The sequence below is a fragment of the Phyllostomus discolor genome, chromosome 10 (genome assembly GCF_004126475.2).
Source record: "Phyllostomus discolor isolate MPI-MPIP mPhyDis1 chromosome 10, mPhyDis1.pri.v3, whole genome shotgun sequence".
Classification (NCBI taxonomy): Eukaryota; Metazoa; Chordata; class Mammalia; order Chiroptera; family Phyllostomidae; genus Phyllostomus; species Phyllostomus discolor.
Window position 1 is genome coordinate 77,371,641 of NC_040912.2, and position 25,861 is coordinate 77,397,501.

General features: G+C 36.2%; 1 protein-coding gene across 1 annotated transcript in view; it reads left to right on the forward strand.

The window, feature by feature from the left end:
• Positions 1 to 286: 286 nt before the first annotated feature.
• MKLN1 (muskelin 1) overlaps positions 287 to 25,861 on the forward strand; it is a 188,616-nt gene continuing 163,041 nt past the window's right edge. The window contains exon 1 of the mRNA XM_028525434.2: positions 287 to 424. Coding sequence (XP_028381235.1) covers positions 327 to 424 — 98 coding nt within the window. The 5' untranslated portion in view covers positions 287 to 326. The remainder of the gene's footprint in view (positions 425 to 25,861) is intronic.

The following is a 25,861-nucleotide window of genomic DNA, read 5'->3' on the forward strand; positions in this document are numbered from 1 at the left end:
ACCTCAGCTTGTAAAACAAGTCCTTTGCGCCACTCGCTCCAAGCCCCACCGGGGCGCCACTCGCTCCAAGCCCCACCGGGGCGCCCCTCAGGTGCTCACACTCCCGTCCCCGTTTCAGTAAGTCATTAAGGAGGGTTCAGCGTCGGGGAGTCGGAGAAAATCGTGGACCCGCGCGCGTCTAAGCCCTCCAGGCAGCAGTAACGGTGCGGCGAGATCGAGGTCGCAGACGGCTGAGGTGGGCCGCGGCCCCTTTAAGGTCAAGCCACGCCCCTCCCCTCCTTCTGGTGCGGCCCGCGGTCGGTGGTGGCCGCTACGGTGCTGACAAGATGGCGGCTGGCGGGGCTGTTGCTGCGGCGCCCGAGTGCCGGCTTCTACCCTATGCGCTACACAAGTGGAGCTCCTTCTCCTCCACCTACCTTCCTGAGTAAGTGCCGGGCCTTAAGCTGGTGCTGCCCTACTCTTCGGTGTAAACACGGCCGCGCCAGGCGGGCAGTGGAGGGCGCCGAGCCGAGAGGCCCAGGCGGGGCCTGGTGAGGGGACGCGCGGCCTCCAGAGCCAGTCCAGCCACCGAGTGCGTCGTAGGGCCCTGACTGAGGGAGGGTTTAGAGTGCGGAGAGCAAGGTCGCGGGGGAAGGGGCGAGTTATGTGGCGGGTTCGGGGCGCTTCCACCGGGAGCCGGTGATGCTGCGTTCGGGGTTTGGGGGTTGAGGAGGGTTTTGGGGCAGGCGGCTCAGGGAGGTGGGGCAGCAGTTGGAGCTTTGGAGGTCCGGACGATGGACAAACTGGTGGAGATATCTAAAGTCGCCCGAGCTGGCCGGAGACGGGGACAGATAGTCCGGTCAGTTGCTGCTGGAACAAAGTGTAAAGCTGAGACAAGGACTTTTGGGGTAGGGGGTGGTCATTAGAAGTGATCAGCGCCAAAAGACTGGTAAGAGGCACGAAGGCTGAGAAGTTGTGTAATCCATCCGAATTCTTGCAAGTGGGGAGATACTGTAGGATTCGCAGGGCGCATTTTTTTTTCCCCCTGGCTGATAGTTCCGAAAAAGATAGGGAGTGGGCGAGCAGGGACATTATTGAAGAGTTCCATTATGTTATGGCTCAGTACGTGGATTTATATAGGCACAGAGTAATTTCTCAACCCAGAAAATCAAATATAGACAGAAAAGTCTAACTTGAATGAACTCAGCACTGGCTTGGTCTCCATCTCCAATATAGATGTTAAAAAGCCTTCCATTGCATTACTATCGCTGCACATGTGGTCAATAATACATAACATATTACATGTTTTTCTGTAGCAAACCATCGGAAGTGTCGAAAGTACTTTAAAACAGTGTTTAGTTATCTTTAACTTATTTTTGAGAGGAGGAGCAGATCTAATTTCCAATTTTAAATTCGGAGAAACTGATTTAGGGAACTGTGCAGACCCTGAAGAAAAGTGACAGTTGTCCCCCTGGACCATCATCTCACTAACACAGAATGATTTTATGAACAAAACAAATTACAAATAATACATTTTTATGTTACTGAAAAATTGAGCAATTAGATATGTGAAGCATATTCAGAGTTTTCCACCCGCATTTAAACAATTCTTCACATTTTTTCAAATTTGTCTCCTGTAGTCAAATCTATTGAGAAACTCAAAATGGAGCTGTTGCTAGAAGACTCTAACTCGACTGCCAGGCCATTGTCCTCTTCACCAGGTCAAGGGTTGGCAGTCAGGCCTTCAGTAGGTCTGGTTCAGTGAAGGGGGCCAAGTGACCTGTGGTCTGATCTGGCCTGTGTGTCCTATTGATGGCTGCTGCATGGCTGTGACCTGATTGATGCTGATTGGAACTTTTAATTTGAGAGTGAGCCAGGCACACATGCTAGCCCTCAGCTGGAGTTGAAATGTGGTCCTAGGTACTCGACTTCTCATTTTCAGGGCTAACAAATTCTTGAACCTAAAGATAATCATCATTTTTCTATACCCAGGTTAGGATCACAGACAGTTGGGAATTGGGTGGCATTGTTTGATCTATTAACTGGAGACATTTTCCTGGTCTTGAGTTAGGCTACTTCCAGGATTTCACTCCTTAAACTTCCAGTGTAGGAGTGAGACTTGGATATGACAAGTCCCATCTGAGTTACTAGTACATTTCAAGTAGGAAATGATTTAGTGGGATGGCTACTTGACTCTGACTTAAGTCTCATTATCGTGGCCCCAGAGCACTAATTTTGGGGTTAGAAGGCAGCTGTTTGAGATTGGAGAAATCTGTTAAATTTTCTCAAATATATTCATAAACTAGTATCTAATGCATGTTTAACTTTCAAACACTTTCATTTACAGTGTCTAGTGCTTATGATAGTCCATTGACTTATGCAGTACAGCTTTTATTTTAAAGCACTAAACTATTATAATGGAAGAGTAATCTGAGCTTTTTCCTTTGAAGGAATATAGTTGAGTATTACAAAGCTTGAGTTAAACAGTTTTGTGTCTGCTGGGTTGGTGTGTGCCATACCTAAATAATAAAACTCTTTTAGTACTGAACTTCTATTAATTTGCAAGTAAGGATGTTATAGCTTTGTTTGACAGGAAGTGTAAGGGATCGACTTCCCTTACCTTTGTCCTGAAATCCTAACAGCTACAGCTGTATCATTACTGGTGTTGACAGTCATGTTAAGTAAGGTACTTCCTAAGTAGGTCTAATATTAAAGTAAAAACCATTTGTTGAAATTGTTTACAGAGTAGTGAATATTTATTTATTTATTTATTTTAACATTTATTTTTAGACAGAGGGAGAGAGAAAGAGAGGGAAAGAAACATCAGTGTGTGGTTTCCTCTCACAGGCCCCTAACTGGGGACCTGGCCCACAACCAAGGCATGTGCCCCTGACTGGAAATTGAATCAGAGACTGTTTGGTTTGAAGGCCGCTGCTCAGTCCACTGAGCTATACCAGCCAGAGCTGGATTTTGATTCTATGAATCTCATTTGAAAAATAGGACACATTGTGAGATTATTTATTTGGTCTGTAGACAATGGTTGTCTTATGCATATGAATTTGAGGATTCCTTACAATCCCATAGGCTCCTACAACCCAGAGCATTGGGGACTGCCATATTTTTTCTTTCCCTTCCTTTTTTTCCCTTTCCCTAAACTGCCGTTAGACACTGGCTTTGTTTGGGAACCTTACTGGCCACTGAAAATGATGTTATCATCAGTCTGGTAATCTTGGAATTTTAGAAACATCAAGATAGCCATGATAGAGAAAAATATCATGAGGTGGATGGAGGACTAGAGATCGAAGCCGCAGAGCTGGAGCCTATGGGTTGGCTAAAAAGTCTGTATGTTTTTTTCTGTAAAATGAAAGATACATTTTTAATTTTCACCACTAACTTTATTGATTTGGATATTTTGAGTATGTTGGCCATCTTCCATGTGATATAATGTTGATTGTTCTCAGTTAATGTCTTGATTTGATTGCTGTCAACTTCAATTGGCCTACCAGACCATGGAGCATGATCTAGCAAGAAATCTCCATAACGAAACTTCGCAAACCACTTTTGACACGTTTTTTTTTGTTGTTTTTTTTTTTAAGATTTTATTTATTTATTTTTAGAGAGGGAAGGGAGGGAGATAGAGAGAGAGAGACAGAGAAACTTTAATGTGCGGTTGCTGGGGGTTATGGCCTGCAACCCAGGCATGTACCCTGGCTGGGAATCGAACCTGGGACACTTTGGTTCCCAGCCCGCGCTCAATCCACTGAGCTACGCCAGCCAGGGCTCACTTTTGACACGTTTGATAAGTCACAGTATCTTCTCCATACACTGCACAAATCTTTTTTTGTGTTTCAATTGTGTTTTTTACCTTTCTTGAAATAATAAAAATAACATAATATGCTGAAAATGTCATGTATTTTCTTCCATCTTCAGTATTATAATGGCTACACAAAAATTCACCAGTTCTGATAAGTTTTTGAAAAAAATGAATGCTGATATGAGAGCTGTCACAATACAGTCTAACAAATTTGTTTCAAATGAAGTTAAAAACACTAAGTGCTACTAGAGCCATATCATGGAATAAACCAAATGAACTTTCTGGCCAACAAAGGACTTAGATCTTTGTGACTTATCAACCTATGATTCTTCTCCGAGCAATACTTTTTTTCTTGACCAAATGCTGTGAGGTTTTACATTACATATTTTTTTTTCTGATAGGCAAATGGTTCTATTATTTGCATTGACTTTTTGATAAATGTAGTGGATTTTTAATAAATGATTTTTGGGCCCGATACCGGGACTTTGTGATATTTTAGATGTAGATAAGCTACATTTCAGCTGCTTGTGGTCTGAATTTGCTGTTTTTCAGTCACTCAAAAATCATTTTAATTTTAGAGATGTAGCTCTTACCTCCTAAGATCACAGGGATGTTCTTTGTATTTGTAGCATGACTCCTCTTCTTTATCAGTTCTGAAAACATTTTGATATTCTTCAGGTATTGTTTCTGCCCCATTCTTTTACTCCTTCCCTCTGTGACTCCAAACAAATCTATATTACACATTTTGTCATGCCCCATTTGTCCCTTTGGCTTTTCTGTCTTTTTTATCTTTTTTTTTTTCTTTCCTTATCCCATTCTGCATAGGTTTTAGTTGCCTGTGTTCCAGCTCACTAATTCTTTAGTCAGCTTTGCCCAGCCTGATTTTGATCCCATCTATTTTTTTCAGTTATACTGTTTTTTAGTGCTAGAATTTTTAGTTGATAGCCTTTCCCCCCATATTCTCTCTGTTTAACAACAGATTCTAATTCTCCGGTGAAATTCTCCATATTGTCACACATTTTCTTGAACATATCAATCAAGTTACTTTAAACTTGCAGGGGTATTCAGCCTTTTGGCATCTGGACCACACTGGAAGAGGAAGAGGTGTCTTGGGTCACACATCAGATACACGAACTCTGATGAAAACTGATGGGCAAAACAAGTTTTAAGTAAACTTATGATTTTGTGTTGGGCTGTTTTCATAGTCATTCTGGGCCGCATGTGGCCTTGAGCCATGAGTTGGGACACCCCTGGTAGTAAAGTTTGTGTCTGAAAACTTCAATATCTGGATCACCAGGAGGTCTGTTTCTCTTGTCTTTTTCCTTTTAGTTAAGTATCTTGTTTGGTCTAGTAATTATTATTATCATCATCATCATCATCTTCTGGTAGGCATAGAAAGAGAGGTAGATGACTTTAATAGGCAAGAACTAGCTGACATGAGGTTGGGATTTAGGTTTTGTAAACCTCTAGTTTATCCAGTTTTGGTAACCCTGCAGGGAACTCAGCTGAGAACTGGATTTTTAATGGGTCTCTCCTGCCTTTGTCTCTCCAGCAGCATGGGAGTCCTAAAAGCTTCTCTTTGCTTTTCATTTGCTTTCTTCTGGCTTTTTTAGCCTCTTGCACTATGCAGTTTAAGAATCCACAAATGCCTCAAGAGGAAAATTAATACAGTGTTGTTAGCTTTGTTCTTCTGTGCCTCCATTCATTGTGGAATCTTGAGTTCTTAGGTTCTGGATGTTAGGCAAGATCCAGCTACCAAATTTTGTTTCCTTAGCTCCATGAAATTACTAAAAGCGCTGCTGACTTTTCTGCCCTTTAGTGGCTGTCCTTTCCTGGTTTCTCAGTCCCTTTCTCTGTGCCATTAAAGAAATAGATGAATGAACAGAGGGAGAAAGCTGCAAAGAATGTGCAGCTCCCTTTAATGAGTTTTTTGGCGTTGTGTCTTAGCTTCTGAGAAAGTCTCTGATACCTTCTATGTTGTACAGCCTGTCTAGTTCTAAGAGGGAATGTTGTTCTGTTCCAGGTTATTCTGTCATAGTAAGACACAGAAAACTGTGTTTAGTTCTTATGAAATAGACTACCATGTCTTGTAGATTATGAATTTCTCATGATTATATTAATGCAATAATCTAACACTTGAGTCCCATATTTCTTTGCTCAGTGTTTTTCTTTGTTTTGCCTTTTGATACTTTTACCTGCTTATTCCTAATATCTGTTGAGAAGAATTATGGAGTAAACATAACATTATTTGTTAGCAATTGTTTTAAGTACTTATTGACAGAATTAAAATAAAATTTTAAATCTTATTTTAATTCTCGGTTTTGTTGGTTTATAAGTTGCCTTTGAGACTCATTTATTAAGTCCAAAAATTGAGAGTTTAATCTTTTCGGAAAGTATGCACTTATTTTCCCTTCCTATTAATGGGATTTTTGTATTATCTACCTTTTTACTAAAATTTTCATGGGAATATTATATTTATGTTACAACAGTATTTAGAAGGAAGGTACTTGGGTCTAATGTATTAATAAATTGTTGCTTTGTAAATGTTGTTAGGATTTAATAGTTTTAAAATTTCCTTACATTCCTTTGGTCTGATTGATATTTATTATAATCATCACCTATGTATTTGTTGTTAAGGCATGCTGTTTTGTATAAATAGCAATACCAAATATTTTAAGCATCCTTGGATATGTCCCCTAACCCCTGCTTTTCATTGCCCTCTTTTTTCCTTTCCCTTTTGATTTAAGTGGTTTGATCAGAAGAGCCATAAAGCCTAACTTCTACTTATTCTTCAGCTGTCAAATAAAATGTTACTTTTCAGAAAACCTTGTCTTAGCCTGTCCCTCCAGTGTGTCTGGTATCCCTTCCCCTGTTCCAAGGGTTAAATGCTTTCATACAGGTGTACATTCATGTGTATGATTACTTGATTAAAAGCTATCCCCCCTCCACCTAGACCACAGGTGCCACAGGGGCTATGGAATTATTTCCCCCTGTGTCATTGTAGTCCAGCATAATGTTTGTTAAATTAGTAAATGAGTGAATTAATTAGGCATTTTGACTACTTTTCTTTTTTAAATGGAAGTTTGGGCATGTTCAAAATATCAAATAATTAGTAAGTTTTAAACCTGTGTTGTAAATCTTTGTGTTTTTCATAGTTTTCAGAAGTTTATGAGAATATTTTAAATGAAGTTGGTTATTTTGGGGGCAAAGGGAAGTATTCTGTTTGGAAGGACTTGGAAACAGAAGAAAACTTCTGTCTATCTTGATGTTTTAAAAAGTTTTTCCTATGAAGTTATTTTTAATTCTTACAGGCAGTGTTTCTATTCAGACCTTGAAAATTGTAAAACTCAGTATATTACAAACAGATTTGCCTAGTAGCTTTTAATTATTTGAAGAGTATAATACCAATACTTTGAATAATTTTAGGATAGGGATAATTTCCTCCACTTCTTTGAATATAAGTATTTGTTAATTGACTCTTTTATATAACAACATTTTCGTAATTCACGTCATACAATTCAAGTATTTAAAGCATACAATTCAGTGGTTTTTAATATACTCACAGAATATGTGTGATCCTCACTGTAGTCAGTTTTAGAGCATTTTTATAATATCAAAAAGAAAACTGTGCCCCCCCATCTGCTTAATTTCCTATCCCTAAGAAACCACTGATCTACTTTCTATCTCTATAGATTTGTTTATTCTAAGCACTTACTATAAATGAAATAATATAATATGTAGTCTTTTGTGATTGGCTTCTTTTACTTAATATACTGTTTTCATGGCTCATTCATGTTGTTGCATGTATGAGTTCAACACCCTTTTTATAGCAGCTAATACTCTATTTTATCTATATACCACATTTTGTTCATTAGTAGATGGGCATTTGGGTTGTATTCACTTTTTGGCTATTATGAATAATGCTACTATAAACATTTGTCTACAAATTTTTGTGTGGTTATATGTTTGCATTTCTCTTGGCTAAATGTCCGAGGATAGAGTTTTTGGATCCTATGGTAACTCTGTGTTTAATGGTTTGAAGAATTGCCAGACTGTTAATTCTTTTGTTATTGAAGTAGTGTCAACAAACTGATTAATGCACATGAATTGAAGCCAGGTAAGGAAAGTGACCATCTGGAATTAAGTAGCAAATTGCTCGACTTCAAGTCCATTGCTCTGAGAACTTTGTGACAGTTTAGCTAGTCCTTTATCTTTATTTATTTATTTTTCTTTAGAATACGTGTATATGGATTGGTTCTGTTGATGGTGGCAAAAATAGCACTAGATGTTAGCCTGGTAGAGTCAGATGGGACCTCAGTTCAGCAGCTTCAGTACTTGAGTTCTGGTTACGAAAGAATTTGCAGCCCAGACTCAAACTATTAGAGAAAGTTTATTTAGGAAGGCATAGAGGTAAAAGAAATGAGCCATGGAAGAAATGGGCTTCAGGAAACAAGTTACAGAGGCAAAAGAAGGGGCCTTGGAGCTTAGGAGAAAGAGAGGCAAGGGAAACATGTCCAGGGGGAGGGAGGAGGGAAAGACATGGGCATGCTCCATAGAGAGAGCCACACTGGGTCCTCTGTTTTAAGGATATTTATCTGGAGGTCTCAGGAGAGAATCCCAGTAAAATATTCATTAGCTTCCCAAGGCTGCCCTTTCAGGATCATGGTCTCTACTGATTGGTTGGCATCAGGGCAAAGGGTAACACTAGTTGTTGCAGCTGGTCCTACGGTCAGCCATGGTGTCCCTTGTCTGGCTTTGCTGCTTTTCTGGGCCTGGAGCTGAAACACAACTGAACCTAGATGTATTAATATTTGATATGGGACTTCCTTGTCCTGGGTGCTTAATGCTTAAGGGCTGTCTGTATTCTCTGGTCGTCTCTTAACTTCCCCTCTAACCCACATGACTAGCAACATGCCCCAGGAGGAAAGGTCAGGTGAGGAGCTGAACCACATGACCAATGATATGAAAGGTCAGGGCTAAACCACTCGACCAGTGATATGCTGTGGGAGAGGGAAGGTTGCCCTGGGGGTGAGGTCCTAATCCTCTTTTGCCCTTTGCTAGGTTCCTGGGCTTTCTGCCCCAGTGACTTTCTATACCTGGCTGATGGTTCCTTGCTCTGCTCATGTCTGTTTAACGGCCTACCACAGTTCCATGTCTTTACCTTTTAACATATCCTTTAGGGTATCATTGTGTGTGTGTGTGTATGTATATATACACATGTAGGTTCACACATATTTTACTGAGCAGTTTGTGTTGGGGATGTTAGTCGAAAAATGGTATTTTTTTCCTTAAAATTTATATAGTTTGTTTACATTTGAAATTCTGAATGGAAGATATTTATGAAATTTACGTTGCTTATAAATTTTTTCCTTAAAGAAACTGAGGCATAGGTTTTAAAAGAGCAGAAAATAACTCCCAGGTTGATAGAATAAGCCTAGTTTCTTCTAGAACTTAAGAGAATTTCAGCTGATCAGAAAATTCATAGCTCTAGGTCTGAAGGTTTAAGTCTTTTACATCTATCAGTCTTCATTTTCTACAACCTAAAATGCTACTGTGGGTAACAGGTTAAAGAAAAAGTTTGGTTTTAATCTGTATTTTTACTTACATTGTGGTATATTCAAGTTGCAGTTGTGGCTTTTCACATATTTGGCCATTTTCATCATAAACAAATTATTGGGTGCCTGTTAACTCCTGGATCATAGGCAGACCTATATGAATGTGTAAGAAAGAATTTCTGGTGATGAACTGTTGATACATATAATAATCCAATTGAGAAGGTAGCAAAAGCTAAGTCCAGATGAGTAATAAAAGCAGTAAAATGCTATGGAAATTTATAAGTGAGATTCGGAGGATGGAGCTTGTTGGTTAGGGCTAGAGGAGAGACTTTTTTGAAGAGTTAAATGAGCTATATACCTTCCTTTGTATTCAAGATCTAATTTATTTTACCATTCTTCAATTTTTTTTTTTTTTTTTTGCATATAGGAATTTATCCATACCCTTGTGCATATTCAGCAACTCCTAGTTAGAAAAGTGTGTTAACATTTGGAACTTGTTTGGTTAGTATAGCATATCGGAATCAGGGTGATAATTGGAGGTAGACATTTCCCAGGTAGTTATATACAAGGCACTTGATACAGCTTGTGTCATTGGTCAGGTACTTCTTCCTTAGACTTTACATATGTGGACTGGTATTCCTGCCCATACTTCTCCAAATTCACCACTTACTAATACTTTAAGTAAGTCTTTTTAGTTTTGTTCAGATTTATTTCATAGTTTTACAATGTTACAAAAGGTACTACTATTTACTGAACACAGCTGGTGTTAATGTTCCAGGGTCACTTGCCATCTTCACCTCTGCACAATTAATATTTAATCTGCCCATATTTGTCAGTGAACTCTTCTATTTGTTTATACTTCCTTTATTATTACACGTGTTAGAAATAAGCATCCACTTATCACAAATGCATTTAGGAGACTTTCCACTCTTTGTGCAAAATGTTTAAGTGTAATGAAAGCAAAATTCTTTGAATTTTATTTCATTCCTTTAAGGAAATTAAGTAAGATATTTTGAAAAAATGTTATGGTACTCTAACCTGTGTTTTTTTGTTTGTTTGTTTGTTTTTTTCAGAGCAGTTAGGGCAGTGCTTATTTTTATATTATGTAAAATATATTACATGGATTGCAAGTTAATCCTTTAGCAAATATTGACAGAGATGTGTTGTTTTGAGATTTACTGGACATAATGGAACAGTTGTTTTGGGGGTATTGTTGAATTATGATGGGCTGTTAGGCTGCTATTAAAATGGTAAGTTTTAGAATATTTTTAAGTGCTGTAGAGAAAATGCTTCAGATATAATGGCATATTAAGAAGAAACCACAGGACAAAAAAACCACCACCCTGATTAAATGGTTTAATCCTAGTCATTTTTAAAATGTCTCTTTTTCTCCCCTCTCCCCATTTGGATGCTTGTGCATACGGAAAAACTGCAAGAAAATTTACGAAAGTCTTAATAGTGATTATCTCTGGGTTGTAGTTATTGTGTCAATTTTTATTCTTTTAATGGCTTTTTGTTTGGTGTTGCCCAAGGTTTTAAATTTTATTTCATTTTAACCAATAAATGTTACTTTTAAACAAGAAAAAAAATAGAGGCGTGTGTGTATGTATGATTTGCTTGTTTGATCATAAACAAATTATAAAGGATCTTAATGCCCTGCATTATTAGCAAGTTTGAATTTATTTTTTGGGAAGTGAGGAGCCATGAAAGGATTTTAAATAGAGAAGAGATATGAATAAAGTCTGTCGTTTAGAATTTAAAAATTTAAACACTCTTAAGAGCCAGTACTTTGAATTTTTACTGGCTCATTTTGATTAGAAATCTTCAAATTGGGGCATACTTATCCCTGGGAGTACATGTATAGACTTTCCAAGAAGTATATAGGCAAAAATAGTTTATAAGGGATTCAGTTTACTGTATCTTGTTATTCTTGTGTAATCACTCCTAAACATTGATTTGTTTGGGAACTTGCCTGTGGTTTAGGGCCTTTCTCCTCAGAAGTGTGGTCCACTTACCAGCAACACTGTCATTACTAGGTGCTTATTAGAAGTGCAGAACCTCAGCCCTGGCTGGTGTGGCTCAGTTGGTTGGAGCGTTGTCCCATAAACTGAAAGGTCTCCGGTTTGATTCCCAGTCAGGGCACATACTTCCGTTGTGGGTTCCATCCCAGCTGGGGCGTGTGCGAGAGGTAACCAGGTGATGTTTCTCCCTTACATCGGTGTTTCTCTCTTTCTGAAACCTGTAAGCATGCCCTTGGGTGAGGATTAAAAAAAAAAAATGCAGACTCTCAGACCCACCCCAGATTTACTGAGTCATAATGTGGATTTTTAACAAGAACCTCAGGTGATTTATCTGCACATCAAAGGCTTCTGGCCATTTTAATACTTTCTGTTTCATGATTGCAAGAGTCCTTTGTGGTCATCATCTGTTCTATGGGGGGGGGGGTAAAAACTACCAGCACAAAGGGACAAATCTGAAAGTTGGTATTGAAGTTGAGAAAGGGAATGTCTAAAAAAAGAAAACTCCTTTTTCACAATAGATGGTTCTCAGTTCTTTCTTTCTTTCAGACAAAAGGAGGGCGTAATCAACTTGTCTGTTGAAAGATCATAAAAAATAATTTTTAGTAATAGCTGATGTTATTTTTTGCATATAATTCAGAAGGTAGCCAAAAAATTAAGGAACAGTACTAACAGAAATTCCTTCCATGTATTTATTTATGAGATTAAGGTTTTCAATGTATACATTTATAAAAATGAGATCGGTATAGATTTCAGGCTGACCCCATTATGATAGCAGTGATATTCATCTATATATATGAAATTACTTCAAAAAAAGTTTTGCCCACATCTCTGAGAATCATTCTAATATCACTTTATAATTATTATCGGTCAAAGTTTGTTATATATATTTATATTGTTTTGGTCAACAGTGTACTTAGGATATTGATAATAGTATCTGGAAGAAAATTTTTAATTGCCTAGAATCTTATGGTTAAAAACAAAAAAAAGTTTAAGTTCTACTCTTCTTGTTTTCCCAGAAAAGTCATATAGAGTGAAAAAGAAAAGACCCTTCAGCATAAAAGAATATTAAATTAGTTAAAATTCTGTGGAGTAAGTTTAAGGAAAAACAAGAATAATATAAATTTTTGAACATATAGGAAGGGCCTTAAAAATAGATGATGGTATTTTTATTCTATTGATACTTTTGAAAGAACATATACAGCAGCTTTATTAGAAATGACAATATTTAGAATACACAAGAATACAACTTTTACATTTTAAGATGGATATTTTTGCTTGCCTTTTTAAAAATGTGGAGAATATGCATAGATTTGCAAAATTATTTCAGGGAGTATTTGAGCAGAAAAGCTTGAGTACCATTAAGTGACAGCAGTAGATCTCAGTCTTATTTGCACATTCAGATAATTTGGGGAGCTTTTAAAAATCCTGGTGCCCCTAGGTCATAAAATAATGTATTTTTTGGGCCTACGCATCAAATGCTAGATTTATGATGAAGTTTCACAAAAACAAAAATTTTTCTCTAGTTATGCACATATTACCTCTAGTTTTCCTATAGTTACATACATACACATAGAAAAAGGTAAGGAAAATATTAGTGAAAGATTTAGAACATGGTAGCTAGCCTTGATTCAGAAGGTCCACTTTCTCATTTTCATGACATATGGCTTAATGAACAGATGATGCTTTTTGACCATGATGTAGGACTTGGTTAAGTGGGACACAGGTTGAATTTCAGCTTTTACTCAGTGGATTCTTCCTGTGCAAAGTGCAAGCTGTGCAACAATATATAACACCCCTGCACTTTTTACCTAATAGTAGGCCTAGAAAGATGTTGGAAAAAATAGAGAAGGCAGAAATAAAAAAATAGAGGAAAATTTCTCTGAGCTGAAGAAAGATTGAAGACATTAATTTGAAAAGGCATGCTAAATATGAAGGGACTGAAAATATACCCATGAGTATTATACATTCTGATGTAGAAGCCTGGTGCTAGGAAAGTTGCTCACATGGACACTTTGAGGAAGCTGTACGTGCTGCAAGAGCAGGATGCTGCAGAAGCATCTGTAGTGCAGGAGTGTTCTGGGCAAGCATATCTGAACAAGGGAGCAAAAACACCCCTTATTTCCGGAGGTGACTCTCCTGCCCCCTCTACTGACAAAGCTTAGCTTGTGCCAGCTGGCAAAGGAAAAATACTTAAAGAGCCCAAATTCATTTTCAAAAGAGTAGACAAAAAAGATTAATTTAGAGGTGAGAATGAACAAATCCCTAGTTGGCACACCTATACTTTAGCTTCTGATGTGATCTTTTAACAGTTTTCTTAGCGTTTCATTTATATTTAAGCTGGTTAAGACTACTTAGTGTCTGAAGTTCTCTTCTTTTGGATCACCTGATGATACCCAATATTGTATCAGTCAAATTAATATTACCATCAGGCTTTTAAATTTTCCTTTTCCATTCATTCTTATAAAATAATAAAACTGTGATAAAATATTTTAAAGATTCTAAAAAATGGACACTGAACTATAAAGATTCCAGTGCTTTGGAAACATAATGTTGGCTGGCATGTGGGGCATGTTGGCATGTAGGATCTTGGCTGACCCAGTAGCTTAAACTATTGGTTTATCAACTGATGAACATTCTGAATTTGGTAAAGGAAAGGCTGAGAGCAATAAGTGTATAAGGTACATAAGTGGGAGTTGTCTGAAAGTTGATTAAGAAAAATTGATTATCTGTAATAACCTTGTTTTCAAAGTTCTATCATCAAATTGCACATTCCATGTAATAATTTAAAAAGTCAGTAAAGCACTTCAAATTTATATTCTATGCTACAATGATCTGTAATGTGACTTGCCATATGACATATCTTATTAATCTTTGAGGAGAATATTAAAACCAAACATCCTGGGCCTTATCCAACTATTATGGTTGTGAATTGTGAATTTTACGTGAACAGACATATGTAAAACTTAATTTTTTAAAGACCAGCATACAATTACAGCCAAATAAATCAGTGACATATTTTGAAAAGTTCATATTGATACAGAGATGTCAGAAGAAACTTTACTCCAAAGCTAGCACAAAAACAAGGTAAAAAGGTGTGTTTTTTTGGTGGCAGGTGATATCCATTATGGTACTATATGGTCTGTAATACTTCCGAATTTTTTAAATAGTTTTAAGAGTTAGTTAAATGCATGTAGTTCCTTTGGAGTATCTTTGAGGAACACTGAAAAATGCTGTGCCATAGGACTTAAGGCTTTGGTTGAAAATATCTGTTAAGAAGATAAGGGGAGAATTCTCACAAAATGAACAGCTTTGGATTAATTAATAATCGTTTGTCCTCTCTCCATAGGTACAGTTTAAGTTATTGCATTAAGCTGTGGGGGATAGGTTCGATACAAAGGAAAATATCAAAAAATCAAAACAGTGTAGTATAGGGAGAACAATGAACAAGGGCAAGGAGACTTGGGCTCTAACTCAGTTCTGCCACCAATTAATTGGTAATTTTGGATCAGTCATTAAGTTTCTGTAGCCTTTTATTTTCATACAAAATGAGAGGATTAGATGCTTAATTAAGGCCTTTTTGGCACAGGGTAATAGCAAGATGTTGATATTACAGAATAGTTTTTTAAATAAATGTACTCCCCCACCTCCCATTATACATATAGTAACTCAAATTAAGATAATTTGACTAACAAAGATATTTTGAGAACTTGGCTTAGTAAGAAGGTGATCGTGATTATTTTCATATAATTAATTACATATAAATGAAGTCTTTGAGGGTGCTTGGAAAGAGTTTGATATCTTAAATCTCTCTAATTCCCCTGGGCATATATTGTTATTTTGTCTGAGGTTTGAAGAATGTGCATGTTAAGCAACCTTTTCCAGATCATGTCCAACTTTAATGGTCTTTGCTTTAGGTAGAAAAGGGCAATTTTTACTTTTGAAATATATTCTTAAGGGTTGGTTGTTTATTTTCAGAGAAGATTATTATTCAAGCCCTCCGAGATATTCAGTAAATGAGGACTATTTTTATATGACTGTCTTGGCAGATTTTTCTGATTTTTGGAGACCCCAAACCACATCAGCCAGCTTTTTGATTTTTGGCTAGTGAGAGCTTCCTGTCTTACCATTCTATATGGCAATGTTTGTTTATTTTGTTGCCATTTTCTTTTTCCCACTGGTTGTGTATTTTATTTGTGTGGAGTGTGTACACATGAGTATGTGATCCCAAAGTGCTTTGAATCCTTGGAGATGATTGCTTCAGGCTCAAACATTTCAAATGCTTGGTAATAATAAGGTGACTTGAGTTTTGCTCTGGGTGTTGATAAGCAGATGCCTACTGTTTGCTAGGCCATTGACATCTGTAATTTTCAATGAGGACTCTTAAGAGTGTAGTGTAGGTAGTAATTTTGAAATGTAGAAACTTAGGCCAGTAAGAGTGTAGTAGCTTAATCAGGGTCATTTATTATGTAAACATTAGAGCCAAATTTAGAGTCCATATCTTAATACATCCATCCATATTTTCTATGTGACTAGAGTATATTAGAAATATGACCAATTTTAGATTTTACTAATGTAAGTTTTTTTGTCAATGAAAGTGATGTCATTATATGCCCAGGTTACACTAAGGATTATAAAATTTGTCTGTGTCTAATTTTCTCCATCTTTTTGTTAAAATGAGAGAGATCATTTTGGATTAGTTCTTTCCCTTATACTTTGGATCCTATTCCATATTTCTTCATTCAGTTATCTCTTCTTTCCTACATTATCCACCATTTGGTTCCTACTCCTGCCCTAATTCAACGCTGATTAGACCAACTTTCATTAGTTTTTAAAAACTTTGCCTTAATCTCACATGTCCTATTTATCTGTTTCCCTGTACAGCTAAACTCCCAAGAACAGTGTGTTTGCTGTCATCATTACTTCACTAATTCATTTTTTGAAAAAACCTTTTAATGAACATTTCCAAGCATCCCCAGCAATAGAGAAAAATGAATACTAATATTCTCACCTTCCACAACTATCAACATTTTTGCCTGACTTAAAAAAAATCTATTTGCATTCCCTTTTTCTTTCTTCTGATATATTTTAAGATGAATATAAAATGAATATAAGATTATTTGATTCTTAAATATTTCTAAATGCATCAATAAGAGGACATTGTGTTAGTTTATCAGTTGCTCCAAAACAAATAATCACAAACTTAGCAGCTTCAAACAATACACATTTATTATTTCACAGGTTAGAAGGGGTGGGTCTCTGTAAGTCCTGAGACCTGTGTGGGTCCTTTAAGAGGAATCTCCTGAGAAACCTGCAGTTTCTTCCATCACTTCAATCCCCACTGGTTTTTACAGCCAGAAGTTATGGAGACTTATTTTCCTGGCGCTGGAACTCTGGGCTGTGTAGTCTGGTATGGGGCTGTGATCACTGACTCCTGAGTTATCCTTTGCTCCTAAGGTATCCCTCCCAATTTTTATCTACCACACATGAATGTGGGACCATCCACTCTGCTGCCTCTCTGTGTCTCTGCCCCTTTTACTCCTTTGGATGAATGTGGCTTATTTAAATTCTTGGTGGTTGAACTTCCATACAGCTCAATTCTCTGATGAATCTGGGTGACATTTATTTTGTCTAGTTGTAATTTTTGTTGTAGTTATGTGTGGAGGTGAAGTGTGTTCACCTACACCTCCATCTTGACCACAACTGATCATTTTGGACTTTAACACGGTATACAGTATGAGGTATAAGTCTAATCTTGTTGTTTCTAAATGGCAGTTCAGTTGTATCAACATCATTTATTATATTGAATAAATTCCATACTTCCCTCATCAATTTGTGGTACTGTCTGGATCATGTATTAAATTTTATAAATTTCTATTTTAATTGTTTTATTTGGTTCACAAAGGTCTGTTCATGTATAAATTCCCCACTGTTTTAATTATAGAGACATTATAATATTCTTTAACATCTGGTAGGGTCTAGTCCTTCCTTAATGTTCTTTTGCTCTTTTTCAGGTTTTGTGGGCTGGTTTACTTTTTTAATGTAAACTATTGTGTGAATTACATCAATTTTATTTTTGGCTAGTTTCAGGAAAAAAACTTGGTAATTTGGGATAAATGAAATGTATAAATTAATATAGAGAAAATTGCCCTCTTTATGATGATGAGCCTTGATTTTAGAAGATTTTTTTTAACATTTTAAAAGCTTATACCTAATTTATTTTGTTTTCATTGTAAGTGGGGTCTTTTCTTTCAGTTTTGTATCTTCTAATTGCTTTTTTTTAATGCTTGAGGCTCTAATTTCTGTAGTTTAAGTTGATATCTTTTGAAAACTAAATTCTGTTTGTAGTATTTTCTCATTGATTCTTTGGTGTTTTCTAGATATATAATCTTATGGTCTATAAGCAGAAGTAGTTTTTCATTTTCTCTCTTATGTGTATTTTGTCATTTTCTCTTTTTAACTATAGAGTTAGTTTTTTAGAGCATTTTTAGATTTATAGAACTATTGAATAGGTGGTGCAGAATTCCCATATATTCCTCAGCAGTTTCTCCTATTATTAACATGTATATTATGTTATTATGATGTATTTGTTGCAGTTAGTTAACCAACATTGAAACATTATTAACTATAGTCCATAGTTTATTCAGATCTCCTTAGTTTTTACCTAATGTACTTTTTCTATGTCAGGATACTATGTGACATTGTCATGTCTCCTAGGTTGTGACAGTTTCTCAGACTGACTTTGTTTTTGATAATTTTTACAGTTTGAGGAGTACTGAGGTATATTGTGGGTACTGTTGTAGGTATATTGGGACTTGTGTTATTTTTTACCCCCTCATGATTAAGATGGGTTATAGGGCTTTGGCAGGAAGATCAGAGAGGTAAAGTGCCATTTCATCACATGTGAAGGGCACATACTATCAGTATGACTTTTTTTTTACTGTTGATTTTGATCTTGATCATCTGGCTGAAGAGTGTTTGTAAGGTTTCTGTACTGTAAAGTGCTCTGTTTCCCTCTCTCTGTACTGTCTCTTTGGAGGGAGGTTACTATATGCAGCCCCACACATGGAGTGGGGAATTATACTCTCCTCCTATAAGGGTGGAATATCTACATAATTTATTTAGAATTCTTCTGTATGATAGATTTTGTCTTTTCCATTTATTAATTTCTTCAGTAATTTATATCCATTTGGACTCATGGGCATTTATTTTTATTCTTTGTGTTACAATTGAATACTAGTTTATTTTGTTGCTCACATTGTTCCTGCTTTGTCTTTTGGAAGCTTTTTCAATTGATTCTTGTGCCCCTTTGACATAACTCCCATCAGTGGATTTTTTTTTTTTAAGCACTGGTTTATTTTCTGGTACTACATGATGCTCCAGACTCATCTCAGACTCATTTCATTCATTCTGGACTCCTGCCCCATTTCTCCATAGAGCTCTGGTCTGTTTTATTGGTAGTGACATCAGAAACCAAGATTTGGGTGTTAGGTGTGCTACTTGCTTCTTTTTTTCATTACCTCTCAGCTGATAAAGCAAAATATATGTATGTATAGTAACCTATATATAAATACACCTATCTATAAATATTTCTATGTGTAACCACTTGTAATAAAGTTAAACATGAATCAATTCCTACTGATGACTTGTACTCGAATCGATTAATTGATAATTCTAGGTTCTTCCTGTGTTGTTGGATCTGTGAATATCCACAATAAGTGAGAAAGCTGGTTCTAACCATTTGCCAAGCATTTACTTAATTGTTCAATTCTGGTGTATGTGTGTGTAGTGGTATCAGAGTTGTTAATTTGTATCCTGTGGGACTCAATTGGATTGATTGGGGGAAGGTGCTCACATACAATTCCTTTTGCCTTTAGTCTTACATACTGTTAAGGTGGCTGTTGATGCTAGCTGTGAAAGAATTCACAAAGGAAATACAGAGAGCAAAGTTTTATTCCCTTTCCAAGAGAGGAAAGGAACCTCACTGGTTGTGAGGGGTTGGGGTTTTGAGCTTTTATTGGATTGTAAAGGGTGAAGGCGAGAGGGTGGTTTCTGTTGTGTGGCCAAGAGGCTGTTAGGGCTGTTGCCACACAGGAGGTTTCTGTTGGTTTTACGGAAGCTGCAGTTTGCTCCAGTGTTATCTTTTTTTGCCTGTGGCTGTGGAGTGTGGTTAGTCATGTTCTCTTGCTCTTCCAGTAATTTTTCCAGTCCTGGGGACATAAGCTCAGAAGAGTAAAATGGCAGTCATATTTAATAAGGTCATAGACCTGCTTGGCAAATGCTGCCTGCCACAATAGCAAATGGTACAAGCTTTGTCCTTTCACATACTACATTTACAAAGTGAGTTAGGTAAGCACCTTTTCCCATTGCTTTTGGTGAGGTTGTTTCTTACATTTGTAATACAGTCAGATTCTCTTGTCACAGTTTGCATTCTTTCCTGGAATCCTCTAATCTCCTAGAGTTTTTTGTTTGTTTGTTTGTTTTGTTTTGTGTTTTTTTTAAATTTGCATGCATGAGATTTATTCTTTGTGTGTCAAGTTCCATAGGATTGACAAGTGCATAGTATTATATATTCATTATTACAGAACCATACAGAATAGTTTTTCCACCCTAAAAATACTCTGCTTCACCTATTCATTTTTCCCTTCTCCCCCCAAAATTTCGGCACTGTTCTTTTTCATGTCTATAGTTTTGCCTTTTCCAGATTGTCATTTAATTTTTTCAATTAGCAATATTCATTTAAGATTCCTTCATATCGTTTTATGGTTTGATGGCTCATTTCTTTTTATCGCTGAATAATATTCCATTGTGTGGATGTACCACAGTTTATCCATTCACCTATTGAAGAACATACTGATTGCTTTCAATTTGGGGCACATATGAGTAAAAGCTGCTATAAACATTCATGTGAAGATTTTGGTATGGACATGTTTCCAATGCAATTGGGTGAATACCTAGGAATAGGATTGCCAGATTTTATGGTAAGATTTTGTTCAGCTTTGTAAGAAACTGCCAAATTGTCTTCCAAAGTCACTATACCATTTGGCATTTCCTCCAGCAGTGAATGAGTGAGTGTTCCTGTTGCTTTGCAGCCTCAATTGTATTTGGTACTGTCAAAATTTTTTTTTATTATTTTAGCCATTCTAGTCGGTGTGTAATGGTATCTCATTACTGTTGACTTGCAGTTCTTTGATGACATATGATACTGACTATCTTTTCATATGTTTTTCATCTAACATGTTTTGTTAGATAGGGTATCTGAACATCTCTTGTCTGTTTTAAAAGTAGGTTGTTATTTTTGAGTTTTAAGAGTTCTTTGTATATTTTGGATACAGGCCTTTAATCATATATGTGCTTTGAAAATAATTTCTCCTCATCTGCACTTGTTTCAGAGCAGAAAGACTTTAATAAAGTCCAACTTATCAATTTTTTCTTGCATGAATTGTGCCTTTGGTGTTTTACTTAAAAAGTCATCATCAAACCCGTCACTTTGATTTTCTCCAGTGTTATTTTTTAGGAGCTTTATCGTTATGCTTATTATTAATTAGGTCTAAGATCCATTTTGAGTTAATTTTTGTGAAAGATGTAAGGTCTTTATTTTTTGTTTGTTCACCATGTTTGGGTCTATTTCTGGACTCTATATTATATTTCATTGATCTGTATGTTCTTTTGCCACACTGTCTTGGTTACTGTAGCTTGTAATAGGTCTTGAAAGCAGGCACTGTCAGTTCTCCAACTCTATGCTTCTGTGTTGTGTTGGCTGTTCTGTCTTTTGGTCTTTTCATATAAACTTTAGAAAACTTTACATGAATTAGAAAATACAAAATAGCTTGCTAGGATTTGTTTGGGACTGGGAAGAATGTATAGATCAAGTTGGAAAGAACTTGGTATCTTAACAGTATTGGGCCCTGTATCCATTAACACGAAATATCTCTCCATTATTTATTTAGATTTTTCTTTGATTTCTTTTGTAAGAGGTTGCAGTTTTTCTTATGTAGATGTTGTACATATTTTGTTAGATTTATTCTTAAGGACTTCATTTTTTTAGGTGCTAATATAAATGATATATATGTTTTACTTTCAAATTCCAATTGTTCTTTGCTGGTATATAGAAAACAGTAGACTTTTGTGTATTAACCCTACGTCCTGCAATCTTGCTATAATTATTTATTAGTTTCAGGAGAGTTTTTGTGGATTCTTTCAGATTTTCTACAAAGAGAAACATGTCATCTGTGAACAATGCCAGTTTTGTTTTTTTCTTTTTAATCTGGATTACTTTTATTTCCCTTTTCATTTTTATTGTGTTAGCTAGAACTTTCAGTATGGTGCTGAATGGGAATGCTTTGTTCCTGATATTAGGGGCAAAGCATCCGATTTCTCACTGTTGTTTGCTGTGTATGTTTTGTAGATGTTCTATATCAATTTGAGTAAGGTCCCCTTTACTTTTAGTTAGCTGAGATTTTAAATTATGAGTGGCTCTTGGGTTTTGTGAAATGCTTTTCTTCTGCATCTGTTGATATGTACTTTTTGAGTGTGATGTTGCTATGATGGGCTTTATTAATTTATTTTTGAATGTTGAAACAGCTTTGCATACTTGTAGTAAGTCCTGTTTGATCATGTGTGTAATTATTATATATGTTAGATTTGATTTGCTGATATTTTGTTGAGAGGATTTTTGCATCTATATTCATAGAGGTATTGGACTGAGGGTTTTCATTATTGTAATGTCTTTATCTGGTTTTAGTATTTGTGTAATGGGCCTCAGAGTTAGGAAGTGTTCCTGTGCTTTTGGATCTGGAAGAAAATTGGAGAATTGGTGTCATTATTTCTTTAAATGTTTAATAAACTCACTAGTGAAACCATTTGTACCTGTTACTTTCTTTTTTGGAAGCTTATTAATTATTAATTCCATTTTATTAATAGTTATTGGCCTATTCAGAAGATCCTGTTTCTCCTTCTGTGTTGGTAGTTTGTGTCTATTAAGCAATTAGTCCATTTCATCTTTTACAATTTTGTGGAAGTAGAGTTGTTTATAATATTCTTTTATTCTTTTACTATCCAGTAGTCAATAGTGGTACTCCTTTCATTTCTGATATTAGTAATTTCTCTTTTTCCTTTATTTTATATCTAGAAGTTTGTCAGTTTGGTCTTTTGAATCATCCAGCTTTTGATTTCATTGATATTTTTCTTTCTTTTCCTATTTTCAGCTTCATTGATTTTTTTTTATCTTCACTTAAGGACATTTTTTCATTGCTTTTTAGAGAGAGAGGAAGGGAGAGCAATAAACATTGATGTGGATGAGAAGCATTGATTAGCTGCCTCTCATATGCTCCCAGACTGGGGATCTGACCTGTAACCTTTTGGTTACAGGATGACACTCCTGCTGAGCCACACCAGCTAGGGCTCAGCTTTACTGATTTTTGCTTTTTCATTAGTTGTATTTTCTGCTTGCTTTGTGCTTCAATTACTCCTCTTTCTCTTGTTTCCTAAAGTGGAAGCTTAGATGTTTGATTTTAGATCTCTCTTCTTTTCTAAAACTTTGTGCATTCAATGCCATAAGTTCTCTTCTAATTTTTGCTTTGGTTGCATCACACAAGTTTGGATGTTTTTTCATTTTCCTTTAGTTTAATATATTTTAAATTTTATATTGAGACTTGACTTACATACTATTTAGAAGTGTGTTAATAATCCACATATGTTGGGATTTTCCACCTGTCTATCTATTACTGATTTTCTAGTTTAATTCTGTTGTGGTCTAAGAGCGACTTCATGTGATTTTTCTATCATTTAATATTTATTAATGTGTTTTATGGTATATCTTGATGAATGTCCCTGTGTGAGCTTAGGGAGAATTGTATATTCTGCTGTGTTGGATATATTAACTTATAAATGTTAATTACATCCAGTTGATAGATGGTGCTATTCAAATCAACTGTATCCTTACTGAGTTTCTGCCTGCTGGATCTGTCAATTACTAATAGAGGGATGTTGATGTCTTCAGTTATAATAGTGTATTTGTCTGTTTCTTTTTGCAGTTCTGTCAGTTTTCCCTTCAGGTATTTTGACACTTTTCTAGGGTGCAAACACATTAAACATTGTTATGTCTTCTTGGAGAATTGACACTTTTTCATTATGTAATGCCTTCTTTATCCCTGATTTTCCTTGTTCTTAAGTCTTTTGCCTGATATTAATATAGCTACTTCAGCTTTTTTTTGAAAGCCTAGTGCAGCTTTCTCTGTTTCTATACTTTTCATCTGTCTGTGTCTTCATATTTATGGTCGGTTTCTTCTAGGCAGATACTTGCTTTTTTAAATACACTCTACTTTTAATTGGTTTATTTAGATCACACTTAAATTGATCATTGACACAGTTGAATTAGCTATCACAATGATTTTCATCCTTTTCCATCTCATGGCACAAATAAACTAATTACTAAAATTCTGCAGCACCCCTGAAAATACATATTTTTTTCTAGTCTAACAAAAAAATAAGTGTAATTTTGATTCTTCACATTGGATAGTTATTGTTGTGTTGGTTGTCATTTTCTTTTACTTGATAATCTAAGGGAAAAGAGGTCAGTGCCACTGACTAAATAATCAGGTATTGCATGTTTTAAAAATTCTTGCAGCACACTGGTTGTAAATTGCTGATGTGCCATATTTATAATTGTTTTCTAGTAATTGTATGTATTTGGTTCTTTTCATATTCTTCCTCTTTTTCTGTCTTCTCTGATTTGAAATGAACATTTAATATGATTTCATTTTCTCTCTTTTCTTAGCATATCATTTACACTTCCTTTAAACATGTGTTTAGTGCTTATCCCAGAGCATGTGAATAATTTTACAACTGACCTAATCCAGCTTTAAATAACAGTACACTGCTTTAGGGTAGTTCAGGTACCTTATACTAGAGTATTTCTGATTCCTTCCTCTCATCCTTTATAACATTTCTGATACTCATTTTATTTTTTTATATGCTATAATCACCCAATAAATTGTTGCTGTTACTTTGAGCAGTTATCTATTAGTACATTTAAGAATAAGGAAATGAAGCCCTGGCTGGTGTGGCTCAGTGCATTGAGCACCGGCCTGTGAACCAAGGGGTCACTAGTTTGATTCCCAGTTAGGGCACATCTCTGGTTTGCGGGCCAGGTCCCCAGTAGGGGTCGAGCAAGAGGCACCACACATTGATGTTTTTCTCTCTCTCTTTCTCCCGCCCTTCCCTTCTGTCTAAAAATAAAAATCTTTTAAGAAAATCCTGTAAAAAAAAAAAAGAATACGACAATACAAGTTTTAGTTTATCTTCATTATTCTTTCGCTGGTACTCTTTGTGTAGATGTAAGTTTCTGACATCCAAAAACTTCTTTTAATATTTATTCAAGGCAGATCTATTGGCGATAGGTTTCCTCAGTTTTTGTTTAGGAAGTACACTTTTGTTGAGGAACTACAGCTTCAGATAAGCTGATCTCAGCTGTGATTCTGTCTTTCTCCAGATTACAGGGAGGTGGTTTCCCCTGTGACCTTAGCTATTTGACCAATTTGAGAAAAGTCATCGATGTTCATTTTGTTCAGCTTTTATTTTGTTGTCTAGATGGGAGTGATGGACACCTTACAATCTCTTAGATTTTGGAGCTAAATCTGGAAGTCCCTTTGTAAAGTTTCTCTTAAAAAACTTTTCTTTTTAAAATTATTGGCTAGTACCTTGATTTTAAGTTAATAGTGGTGATAATGGGCATTTTTGTCCTTGATTTTGGCAGAAATGCTTCTAGTTAAACACTACATAAATGCTTCTAGTTAAATAAAGTGCTGGCTTTTGGATGGATGGAGATACATAGTAGGTCTGTCCAGAAAAAATCCAACTATTGTTAATATAACGAGAATGGTTTGCACATCATCGATATAACCTGGCCACTAAGGAGAGTGGACTGGAATGTGCATGTGTGAACTATGTCGACTTCACTGTACCAGTCGGTGGGGGTGGTAGATGCCATTGAGTGAGCATGTGTACTCTGTGGCCATCACATTCCAAATGACCAAACAAGTAGAACAACGAATCTGCTTCAGATATTACATTCAGCTGGAACACTCCTCCCTAGAAACTATTTGGATGATGCAGAAGCCTGAAGCTGTGGGCAGCTGGTGATTGGTAGCTTCACCATGACAATACACCCGCTCATGCATCACATCTTGTGCAGAATTTTTGACAAAACATCAAATCACCCAGGTGACTCAGCCCAGATTTGGCACTCTGTGACTTCTGGCTTTTCCCAAAACTAAAATAACCTTTGAAAGGGAAGACTTCAGACTGTCAGTGAGATTCAGGGAAATATAATGGGGGTAGCTGATGGGAACTGGGAGAACTGTGTGAGGTCCCAAAGTGCCCATATGGAAGGGAACTGAGGCAACATTGTCCTATGTACAATGTTTCTTGTGTCTTATATCTTCTTCAATAAATGTCTTTATTTTTCATAGTACATAACTAGATAGATACTTTCT